Raw genomic sequence first — 12,712 nt, 5'->3', positions numbered from 1 at the left:
GAGGCTTAAAAGCTAGCACTTACAATTTTACCAATCTTTTGACAGGTTTTCCATGCCTTGGAGAACACGCCAGGTAAGTGGAGTCAGGTTCTCAGTGAATCTCCATTGCTTTGGCTAGTTGACAGCTGCAGAAGTGGTATAAAAGCTACCATTTCACAGCTGTTCACTTTCCAATGTCAGAAGCTGAAGCCTTCAGGTTTTGGAAGAGACTTTTGAGCTGTTTGCACTTTGGAAGTGTTTGCAGTGAACTCTCCATTCACTGTCAATGGAGCAACCTCTCTCACCATTGACAGATTGCTTCTGTCATCTCAACCTCACCTGCCATCTATTCCAGCAGCCCTTGAAAAAATTTCACCTTGGTCCTTAGAATCCCACCACAATCAGCCCCAATATCAACATCACTAAAGACGCCAGCATCACCACCAACAAAAAACAACCTTCTCCGCAATCAACTGATGTTGCACAGGACACAGGGCATCATCACATGACCATATTGCTGCCCGGGAGGCCAGGGATGGCTTCACCATGGCCACATTTACTTCACTTCACTCTGTACACCCTGACTGCCACATGATAAGTCAGGTTGGCACCACACCACATCAGCTCCATAAAACATCCCTGCAATGCCCAATCCATTCTTTTCACACTCATCATCATTGTAGGGAGTACCCTTATGTCTCACCATTCACTACAACTCACTAAGCCACTTCCATAGGTTCCCACAAATCTGTCCAAGAACGCAAAAAGCTGACAGTAAACATTTCAAAATTTGACAACACATGAACATTAACTCTACATGAACATTGGCTAAAGGACCCAAGTGCCTACCCTTGTGTGTTGTTAGTTGGACAAGTGTGAAGGGGTGGCTAGTGAAATGAGGAACTTATAATGTAGGTAGAGAGATGGTTGGGTGGAGGTATGTTGGTGTGAGTAAGGATGTGCACAGGTAGAGTAGGGAAGGCAGAGTGATGGAGATGTGATGAGTGGCACAGCAGGATGAGGTTGAGTGTGGCTTTGCAGTAACATTTCATGATATACTGGGATCATTGAAAGGTTTGCGCCACTGCAGCCTGGTCCTCCTGATGACATCCCTGCTTGTGCCTTCCTGCGCAATGTGCAACTAGGCTGTATGGTGTCCTGGGGAGGTTCCTTTCACCTATAGGAAGGGAAGGGGACCTCCCTATGTGCTGTGACTCCCTCCATAAGCATCTGGAGGGAGTCATGGGAGAGCCTGGGTGCAGCCGTGCACCTCTGTACAGTGCTTGTCAGTGTTTGCAGCACCTCAGTGCTGAAGAACACTGACAGAAGAACTGTCAAAAGCAATGTGGGCATGGTCCCTTTAAGGAAACCGGCTGATGACACGTCATCAAATGACGTCATTAGACCAGCTTCCTCTTAATTAGCCAGGAAGCCCGCAGGGTTGGCTTAACAAGCACAATCATCAGAAGGTTCAGGACAGAGAGCGGGCTCGAGTCGGGAGCAGGCTTACCATACGTCACCGATCGATCCCGCCGCGTGTGGTGAAATCACGGCCAGGGAGAGGTCATTAATGCTGAACCCAAGTAGTATAGCTAGGTAAAAATTCAAAACAAAAACAACTCTCTTATCATCTGCTATTTTTATAATCCTGTAACCTTATGTTCTTGATCAATATGATAATCAATTACTTTATCATGCAATACTATGAAGTATCATAGATTGATGCAAGTCATTGTAATATCTTGTTCTAGATGGATGTACTGCAATCCAGAGAGAGATTGGGGGAGACTTTCAAACTGTTGGCTGTCCATTTCTCACCTGAAAAATGGGTGACTGGCATTTGAGAATCTGGTGGGAACTGTGAGTGCCAATTTGCCCGCCTGAATCAACTTTCAGGCAGGTCCATGAATGGGTGCCCAGCACCCGTACCCAAAACAGGCTATTTAGTTATGCAAATTGGTGTTCATATGCCTGTCATAGAACTCTGTTTTCAAATTTCAAAGAGAAATAGGCCAAGCATGTATAATACATACCAGTCCCATTTCTCTTGGTGTTGAGGGGCCTCTCCTAAAAAGGTGATTTGTGTGTGGTTTTTTTAAAAGATTTTTGTAGGGCCAGGAGGAGCATCCCTTATGCTTGTTAATAGCATTGGTGTGTCTCGGGTCTACCTCAGTGCTATTCCGGGTGAAGGTTAATTGCTGTAGCTGTGAATGCTGCAGCCAAACACTAAGTGAGTCTGAACCACATCACAGGTACAGTAGTTCAGAAAAATGAACACCTTACACTAACAAGCATATGTCAGCTTTGCTCAGTTGGGAGCACTCTCGCCTTGAGTTGGAAGGTTTTGGAGTAATCCAATAATTTAGGCTGACACTTCAGTGTAGTTGTTGCATTTTCAGGTGTGCTGCTTTTCAAAGGATGCACTAAAGTAAGGGGCTGTGTCTATCTGTTCCGGTGGATGTAAAGGGTCTCGTTACTATTTGAAGAATGGCAGGACATTCTCCCAGTGCCCTGGCCAACATTCGTCCCTTACCACCACCAACACTACCATAAAACACATTCACTAGTTATTCATCCCATTTTATATTTGTGGGTCCAGCTGTGTGCAAATTGGCTGCTGTTTGTTTACCTATGGCTGGGAATGTCCCCGGAGCTTTTCCCGCTCCAACGACTGGAAGTGCAGCGGAAGCCCCAATAACGCATGTAAATGGGATTTCTGCCGCACTTCTGGCAAAGCTGCGACAGCGGAGCAGGAGCTGCTCGGAGGAAATTCCTGGCCTATAAGACTAAAGTCACTGCACTTCAATAATACTACATTGGATATGAATTGCTTTGGGACATCCTGCAGATGTGTTAAGTCGCTATATAAATGCAATTGCTTTCATTCTGGTTTGATATTCCCGAGTTTGTTCATGACAATGAGGCTACAGTATTACTGATGTAGGGATTTGCTAGGATGTGCAAGGTTAGTACAGGCAGTGGACACAATGGGCCGAATAGCCTTCTTCTGTGTGGTAATTTTCTATGATTCTCTGTTTCCTGCAGGCTGTATCGCAACAACCTGACAAGTGCCTGTTGCCCAGATCTTGCAGATGCCCTCACTGCCAGTTCCACATTGACTAAGCTCAACCTGACCAGCAACAGTCTGCAAGATTCAGGAGTGAAGTCACTCTTTGCTGCCCTGACCAATCCACACTGTATATTAGGGGAAGTAAAGTAAGGCTGATTTCAATACTGGTTTCTATACTTCTGATGAATATATTCAAAATGAGGATCCCTAATGCTGCAGATTGGAATACTACCCACTTCAGGAACCCGAACCCGACATTTTTCATCATGCACCTGGGAGTCACTCAGCTCCAAAACACAAAGGGGAGGAGACCCCCATTTCCATGTCATTCTAGTATCTGCATCTACAGCAGGTACTGGGATTGTAATGGGATGGACATTGCCTCTGGGAATGTCACTTTGGCATCTATTTGGAGGGATGCCCAAAGAAGCCAGCATAATTCCTTGTGCCTGGCCCCCTCAGATCTGAGGAAATGGGGAGAGGGTATGGGGTAGATAGCAAGTTAACGGAGGTCTGAAAAGGTAAGGACGACCTTTTTGTTCCCACAGGTATCCATTGGATCCTCGGCACAGGAGGCCTTGTGGCTGCTGTTCTTAGACAACAGTCAGAAGTCCCCGCAGCCAACGGCCATTGCTGCTGTAGTAGGTTTCTGAGCCCTGAAATAGCAGCTACATTTCTGCCCGAGTCTGGATGCAGAGCTCTGTCAGCAACTCGGCTTGTGTGTTGCGCATTGGGGCTGTACTAAGGGTCCAAACTGTCAAATGTAGGCACGGTGCATTTTACAGGGCAGGTACAGCATGGTTAGACACAGAGTGACGCTCCCTCTACACTATACCATCAAACACTCGCAGGGCAGGTACAGCACGGGTTAGATACAGAATAAAGCTCCCTCTACACTGTCCCATCAAACACTCCCGGGGCAGGTACAGCACGGGGTTAGATACAGAGTAAAGCTCCTTCTACACTGTCCCATCAAACACTCGTAGGGCAGGTACAGCACGGGTTAGATACAGAATAAAGCTCCCTCTACACTGTCCCATCAAACACTCCCGGGGCAGGTACAGCACGGGGTTAGATACAGAGTAAAGCTCCTTCTACACTGTCCCATCAAACACTCCCAGGATAGGTACAACACGGTGTTAGATACAGAGTAAAGATCCCTCTACACTGCCCCACTGCCATCAAACACCCCAGGGCAGGTACAGCATGGGTAGCTCCCTCTACTTGCTGTTAACTATGTGACTTAACTAAACCACAGCAATTTCCCCAACTTCACAATTCTAGGATTTTTTGTGTTGTCCACATCAACCAACGAGCCATTGAGAATCTGGCTAATATTTCAGGATCTTCTTTATATTAGTTTGTGGTAATATTTGGGAGTGTGAGTAATATTTCAGGATTCGGTAATATTTGGGACTTCTGTAATACTGAGTTTCTGCAAGTTGCTATGTGGGCTGAGCTGGTTACGTTTACTGGACGCTGCTGTCACTGTGTGTCTCTACTTGTTCCCTGCAGCTTAAAGGACAATAATCTGACTGCTGCTTGTTGCGAGGACATTCTGTCTGCCCTGAAAGTGACATGTACACTCAGAAAGCTGAACCTCCAGAACAACAACCTAGGAGGGTCAGCAATCAAATTGCAACACTTCGCTCAACAGCAATCCAAATGCCAACTGTATCTATAGAACACAAAACAGGTAACTGTTTCTCTTTTTGTTAAATTTCATGCTCTATAGAATTTTCCTGACTGCTCACTGTTCTGGGCAGCAGGCCTGAGACACTCACCGCCCATGGACAGCAGGCTGAGACACTCACTGCCCATGGGCAGCAGGCCTGAGACACTCACTGCCCATGGACAGCAGGCCTGAGACACTCACTCTCCATGGACAGCAGGCCTGAGACACTCACTGCCCATGGACAGCAGGCTGAGACACTCACTCTCCATGGACAGCAGGCCTGAGACACTCACTGCCCATGGACAGCAGGCTGAGACACTCACTCTCCATGGACAGCAGGCCTGAGACACTCACTCCCCATGGACAGCAGGCCTGAGACACTCACTCTCCATGGACAGCAGGCCTGAGACACTCACTGCCCATGGACAGCAGGCTGAGGCTCTCACTCTCCATGGACAGCAGGCCTGAGACACTCACTCCCCATGGACAGCAGGCCTGAGACACTCACTCTCCATGGACAGCAGGCCTGAGACACTCACTGCCCATGGACAGCAGGCCTGAGACACTCACTGCCCATGGACAGCAGGCTGAGACACTCACTCTCCATGGACAGCAGGCCTGAGACACTCACTGCCTATGGACAGCAGGCCTGAGACACTCACTGCCCAAGGACAGCAGGCTGAGGCTCTCACTCTCCATGGACAGCAGGCCTGAGACACTCACTCCCCATGGACAGCAGGCTGAGACACTCACTCCCCATGGACAGCAGGCCTGAGACACTCACTCCCCATGGACAGCAGGCCTGAGACACTCACTGCCCATGGACAGCAGGCCTGAGACACTCACTGCCCATGGACAGCAGGCCTGAGACACTCACTGCCCATGGACAGCAGGCCTGAGACACTCACTGCCCATGGACAACAGGCCTGAGACACTCACTCTCCATGGACAGCAGGCCTTAGACACTCACCTCCCCCATGGTCTGGTCTGGACAGCGGGGTCTGATAATACTTACCTCCCCACTCACAGCCTCCTGATGTTATATATTAAGCACAGCCTCTTGAGAAGGAGTGGTGCATAGCAGAGGAATAATATGTTAAAGGACAAAAGATGTCCAAAGGGTGAGTGTTTCGTAACAGTATGTGTGGTGGAAAATGAGAGGGATGTTTAATTAATTCTGTGCTACTGTTTACTTTTAAAGCTATGCAACGATAATTTTTTGTTAACTGCCTCCCAGCAGGCTTGCATCAGGCAAATGCAAGGCCAGTATATTGTACCCAACATGACACTGGTACATGGGACATGAAGCAACACATTGACTGAAACCAGCCAGAACATCTTCATAGGACACTTGTACCCACGATTTACAAGCTCAGGATGTTAGTTCCTGGCCTGGGGTTCCTTATCGCAGCAGTAGTCATTAAACGCCTTTACTCAAGACCAAAGCTGAAGAGGCTGTGGAATGGTGGGAATTGGCTGTGCCCCTTGACTCCTCTCGTGCTGAAATTGTAGTTGCTATGGCGCAGAGCTGCTGAGCGTCCTTCTCACTTGTATTCTGATGCTCGGTTAACCATGCCTCCTCTCCCAGGAGTAAGACTGAGATAGATTGGCCTGCAACGGCCAAGGGTGAGCGGGTGGTTGTTCGAGGTGGCTTCTGGGTGTCATTGCGTACAACAGCAGCTACACTTCAAAAAGTACTTAATTGGCTGTAAAGCGCTTTGGGATGTTGTGAATAGCGTAATATAAATGCAAGTCTTCCTTAGTTTTGTTCTAGTGATCTATTTATGTGCACATCAACTTGACATCCACTAGAGGGCAGTGGATCATTACAACAGATGAATAGTGCCATGAATGTATATAGCAAAGTATACGGTGCAAGGAAATGTATGCCGTATGTAGCAATGTACACTGTATATAGCAATATACACTGTGAAAGGAAATTTATACTGTATATAGTAATGTATAATATGTAAGGAAATATATACTGCATATAGAATTGTATACTGTGTAAGAAAATCTATACCGTATATAGCAATGTATACTGTATATAGCAATATACTGTGAAAGGAAATTTATACTGTATATAGCAATGTATACGGTGCAAGAAAATGTATACCGTATATAGCAATGTACACTATATATAGCAATGAACATTGTGCAAGGAAGTTTATACTGTCTATTTGAATGTATACTCTGTATATGAATTTATACTATGAATGGGAATTTATACTGCGTATAGGATTTACATTGCAACAAGGACTTTAGATTGTGCACAGGGAAATATGTTGTGCATATTAATTTATATGATGTATATAAATTTATACCATGCATATGAGATCTGTACTGTTTGCAGGAATTTATACAGTACACCGGAATTAATATTATGTATATTAATTGAAATATGTACATGAATTTGTAGTGTGAGTTGTATTAGCTTATGGCTGGTCCTGATATAGATACTTTACTTTTTGTGAGTATGGTTCCAGTACTGTATTTTTAGTTTCTTTGTCCTTTGATGCTTGTTTCTTGCATGACTATCCACTACCATACGGTCGGATGTGGCACTGAGGCCTCACGACTATATCATTTATTTGCACTACAGTCAAGTTATAGTTCCAAATATCTTTGAAGATACCCCAGAACAAAAAGAATTACAATCTGTTTTGCACATTGCTACATTTAGATGATAAACCATTCGCAGGATGTTTGTATTTGAATTGAACAGCTTGCCCTTTTTTGGAGATACTCATTAATCTGTTTTAACAACCTCAATTATAGGCATTTAACACTGCTGGATAAAATTCTGATGAGGTACTGCATTTAACAAATAGTAGCATGTTAAACTCCACAGAAACATCCTACAGATGCTTATTAATGCCCCTGAAATAGATTACTGTCTATTTAACAATCATATGGTACAGATACCATAGAAACATAGAAACATAGAAAATAGGTGCAGGAGTAGGCCATTCGGCCCTTCGAGCCTGCACCGCCATTCAATGAGTTCATGGCTGAACATGCAACTTCAGTACCCCATTCCTGCTTTCTCGCCATATCTCTTGATGCCCCTAGTAGTAAGTACTACATCAAACTCCTTTTTGAATATATTTAGTGAATTGGCCTCAACAACTTCCTGTGGTAGAGAATTCCACAGGTTCACCACTCTCTGGGTGAAGAAGTTTCTCCTCATCTCGGTCCTAAATGGCTTACCCCTTATCCTTAGACTGTGACCCCTGGTTCTGGACTTCCCCAACATTGGGAACATTCTTCCTGCATCTAACCTGTCTAAACCCGTCAGAATTTTAAACGTTTCTATGAGATCCCCTCTCATTCTTCTGAACTCCAGTGAATACAAGCCCAGTTGATCCAGTCTTTCTTGATAGGTCAGTCGCCATCCCAGGAATCAGTCTGGTGAACCTTTGCTGCACTCCCTCAATAGCAAGAATGTCCTTCCTCAAGTTAGGAGACCAAAACTGTACACAATACTCCAGGTGTGGCCTCACCAAGGCCCTGTACAACTGTAGTAACACCTCCCTGCCCCTGTACTCAAATCCCCTCGCTATGAAGGCCAACATGCCATTTGCTTTCTTAACCGCCTGCTGTACCTGCATGCCAACCTTCAATGACTGATGTACCATGACTCCCAGGTCTCGTTGCACCTCCCCTTTTCCTAATCTGTCACCATTGAAATAATAGTCTGCCTCTCTGTTTTTACCACCAAAGTGGATAACCTCACATTTATCCACATTATGCTTCATCTGCCATGCATTTTCCCACTCACCTAACCTATCCAAGTCGCTCTGCAGCCTCATAGCATCCTCCTCGCAGCTCACACTGCCACCCAACTTAGTGTCATCCGCAAATTTGGAGATACTACATTTAATCCCCTCGTCTAAATCATTAATGTACAATGTAAACAGATGGGGCCCCAGCACAGAACCTTGCGGTACCCGACTAGTCACTGCCTGCCATTCTGAAAAGCACCCATTTACTCCTACTCTTTGCTTCCTGTCTGCCAACCAGTTCTCAATCCACGTCAGCACACGACCCCCAATCCCATGTGCTTTAACTTTGCACATTAATCTCTTGTGTGGGACTTTGTCGAAAGCCTTCTGAAAGTCCAAATACACCACAAACTGGTTCTCCCTTGTCCACTCTACTGGAAACATCCTCAAAAAATTCCAGAAGTTTTGTCAAGCATGATTACCCTTTCACAAATCCATGCTGACTTGGACCTATCATGTCACCTCTTTCCAAATGTGCTGCTATAACATCCTTAATAATTGATTCCATCATTTTACCCACTACTAATGTCAGGCTGACCAGTCTATAATTCCCTCCTTTTTTAAAAAGTGGGGTTACATTGGCTACCTTCCACTCCATAGGAACTGATCCAGAGTCTATGGAATGTTGGAAAATGACTGTCAATGCATCCGCTATTTCCAAGGCCACCTCCTTAAGTACTCTGGGATGCAGACCATCAGGCCCTGGGGATTTATCGGCCTTCAATCCCATCAATTTCCCCAACACAATTTCCCGACTAATAAGGATTTCCCTCAGTTCCTCCTTCTTACTAGACCCTCTGACCCCTTTTATATCCAGAAGGTTATTTGTGTCTTCCTTAGTGAATACCGAACCAAAGTACTTGTTCAATTGGTCTGCCATTTCTTTGTTCCCTGTTATGACTTCCCCTGATTCTGACTGCAGGGGACCTACGTTTGTCTTTACTAACCTTTTTCTCTTTACATATCTATAGAAGCTTTTGCAGTCCATTTTAATGTTCCCTGCAAGCTTCCTCTTGTACTCTATTTTCCCTGCCCTAATCAAACCCTTTGTCCTCCTTTGCTGAGTTCTAAATTTCTCCCAGTCTCCGGGTTCGCTGCTATTTCGGGCCAATTTGTATGCCACTTCCTTGGCTTTAATACTATCCCTGATTTCCCTTGATAGCCACGGTTGAGCCACCTTCCCTGTTTTTATTTTTATGCCAGACAGGGATGTACAATTGTTGTAGTTCATCCATGCGGTCTCTAAATGTCTGCCATTGCCCATCCACAGTCAACCCCTTAAGTATCACTCGCCAATCTATCCTCGTCAGTTCACGCCTCATACCTTCAAAGTTACCCTTCTTTAAGTACTGGACCATGTCTCTAGTTCTGGACCATGGTCTCTTAATAAAACCAGCGCACATTGAGAAATTGCGTTGAAAGACACCATTGTTTTTAAATCGAAGAGTTTGAAGGGAGTCAAGAACACTGTAAAAATCATTAATAAAGTTCAACTTGTTTTACCTGTCAACATAGTAAATAGAAGTTTGTTGAATTTCAGAAGTTTTCTCTGTTTTTCACTCCCTAACCACCACCACCGAACGTCTTGAAGCAGGGCAGGAGGGTTGTAGCTTTGGCCGGCAGAACCGGCCCTGCACCCAGACACAGGGGCTCAGGGCTCAGCTGGAAAACAAGCCATGGGGGGAAGGAGGAGAGAGAGAGAGCGAGGTGCCGATCGAAAGCCTTCTGCACTGAGCCGGGGGAGCGAGGTGCTGATCAGACGGCTTCAAGCCCGGGGAGCAAGGTGCCGATCGGAAGGCTTCTTAAGACTGCAATGAGTGGGGGGGTGGGGGGAGAGAGAGCGAGAGAGAAGGGGAAAAGTCACAAGACTGCAATTAGTTAAGGAGGGTGGGGGGGGGGGGGGGTGGAGAGAGAGGAGAAGTCACAAGACTTTGGTCCATCCATACAGATCTTGGGGAGAGTGAACTGCGAACCTGTGCTGCCTGCTTTCCTGCCGTTTTGAGCTTCTTTCAAAGGTTAAATTTAAGTATGGGGACAATACTGACAATGCCATACCTTGTGCGAGCCTTCTGCATCATGGTGCTACATGGAGACAATTGATTCGACGTCACCGCATCAGGAACATCGGAGCCCCTAGAGTGCTGGGCAGGAGGCCTTACCCATCTCGGGTATATCGAGGCAGGCGTTCATATCCATCTGAGTGATGCAGACTGTGTCAGAAGGCTGCATATCTGCAAAAAAGTTGTAACTGAGATCTGTGAGTTGGTCAAAGCAGACCTGCAATCTAGAAGCATCAGGAGGTCTTCTTTGTCAGTTGAAGTGAAGGTTACAGCTGCAAGACTTACCCTCTCCCTCGAGTGTGGGCCCAGCTTGTGCAGTACTGATTGCTTTTCTGCAGGCAGGACCCATCAAAGCAGCGATCCTCTCTTCCAAGGGTGTCTGTGGCTGCAGAATTGCCGGGCCTCCTCCTGTTCAAGTTCTTTCCCTTTTGTTATGTGCCATCTTCCTCTGCAAAGATGAAAACCTAACTTTTTAGAGAGGTTGTCTTTCTGCTGGGTGGGACATACAGATGGTCACATTTACAATTGCAACTCCAGTGAATAAATGAAAATATTACTTACACTAACTACTTGACCAAGGTCCTGCCACTTCTTTTTACACTCGCCTCCATAGAAACATAAAAAATAGGTGCAGGAGTAGACCATAAGGCCCCTCGAGCCTGCTCCGCCATTCAATAAGATCATGGCTGACCTGATCATGGACTCAGCTTCACTTCCCCGTCTGCTCCCCATAACCCTTTATCCCCTTATCGTTTAAGAAACTGTCTATTTCTGTCTTAAATTGATTCAATGTCCCAGCATTCACAGCTCTCTGAGGCAACGAATTCCACAGATTTACAACCCTCTGAGAGAAGAAATTTCTCCTTATCTCTGTTTTAAATGGGCGGCCCCTTATTCTAAGATTATGCCCTCTAGTTCTAGTCTCCCTCATCAGTGGAAACATCCTCTCTGCATCCACCTTGTCAAGCCCCCTCATAATCTTATACGTTTCGATAAGATCACCTCTCATTCTTCTGAATTCCAATGAGTAGAGGCCCAACCTCCTCATAAGTCAACCCCCACATCTCCGGAATCTGTTCTCAATCACAGTAACTAGTGCCTCCACTTCTTCCTGTAACAAATTCTTGGTCCTTGCACCGCGTTGCATCTTGTAATGCTGCAGCTGCGATTTTCCCAATGTTCTCACACAGCACTCCTTCTCACACACACACAACTGGCTCTTTAAAAATGGCCAATTGCCAACTCGGAGCTGTACTGCACATGCGCGTCCATTGCAACGACGTCAAAACTGTAACTTTTTCCCCCGCGCATACACAGAAGGTGTGGCATCGTGTTTCGGCACAGACAACAGGCTCCACCACCGCCGCCCCCCCCTCTCCCCCCCCCCCCCCGAGGCGACTGGACACACTGCGCGGTGCCAAATTCAAGTATAAATCAGGGAAACTTTGGCAAATTATTTCTGGGCGAGAAAAATGGGCGTAACTCTGGCAATATGCCAGAAAACGGGTTTGGGCAAAATTGAGCCTAATAGACTTGTTAGCAAAATGGAAGTCCATGAGATTAAAGGGGCAGTGGCAACATAGATACAAAATTGGCTAAGAGAGAGAAAGCAAAGAGTAGCGGTGAATGGCATATTTTTCAGACTGCAGGGAAGTATACAATGGTGTTCCCCGGGGGTCAATACTGGGACAACTGCTCTGTTTGATATGTTTTAATGACCTGGACTTGGCTATACAGGGCATCATTTCTAAATTTAGATGTCACAAAACTCAAAAATGTAGTAAACAGTGAGGAGGATAGCAACAAACTTCAGGGGGACATAGACTAGTAAAATGAGCAGACACACGGCAAATGCAATTTAACACAGAGAAGAGAATGATGCATTTTGATAGGTTGGGATGAGGAGAGGTAATATGAACTAAATGGTACAATTTTAAAAGGGATGCAGGAACAGAGACCTGAGGGTATACATGCACAAATCTTTGAAGGTGCAGGACAAGTAGAGAAGGCTGTTTAAAAAAAGCATATTGCATTCTTGGCTTTATTAATAGAGGCATAGAGTGCAAAAACAAGGAAGTTATGCTAAACCTTTATAAATCATTTCTAAGGCCCCAGCTGGAATATTATGTCGAATTCTGGGCAT

General features: G+C 45.7%; 1 protein-coding gene across 3 annotated transcripts in view; it reads left to right on the top strand.

The window, feature by feature from the left end:
- Window positions 1-9,970, top strand: part of LOC139265836 (NLR family CARD domain-containing protein 3-like) — a 38,614-nt gene extending 28,644 nt beyond the window's left edge. The window contains exons 11-13 of one of the 3 annotated variants that reach the window (XM_070883324.1): window positions 3,025-3,195; window positions 4,565-4,745; window positions 5,965-9,970. In XM_070883324.1, coding sequence (XP_070739425.1) covers window positions 3,025-3,195; window positions 4,565-4,733 — 340 coding nt within the window. In that variant the 3' untranslated portion in view covers window positions 4,734-4,745; window positions 5,965-9,970. Of the gene's footprint in view, window positions 1-3,024; window positions 3,196-4,564; window positions 4,746-5,925 lie in introns of all 3 variants that reach the window. The other 2 variants (XM_070883323.1, XM_070883322.1) reach the window with 2 other exon arrangements.
- The last annotated feature ends 2,742 nt before the right edge of the window (window positions 9,971-12,712 follow it).

This window comes from Pristiophorus japonicus, chromosome 6 (genome assembly GCF_044704955.1).
Source record: "Pristiophorus japonicus isolate sPriJap1 chromosome 6, sPriJap1.hap1, whole genome shotgun sequence".
Taxonomy (NCBI): Eukaryota; Metazoa; Chordata; class Chondrichthyes; family Pristiophoridae; genus Pristiophorus; species Pristiophorus japonicus.
Note: the sequence above shows the minus strand (reverse complement) of the source record. Positions and strands in the feature narration are given on the sequence as shown.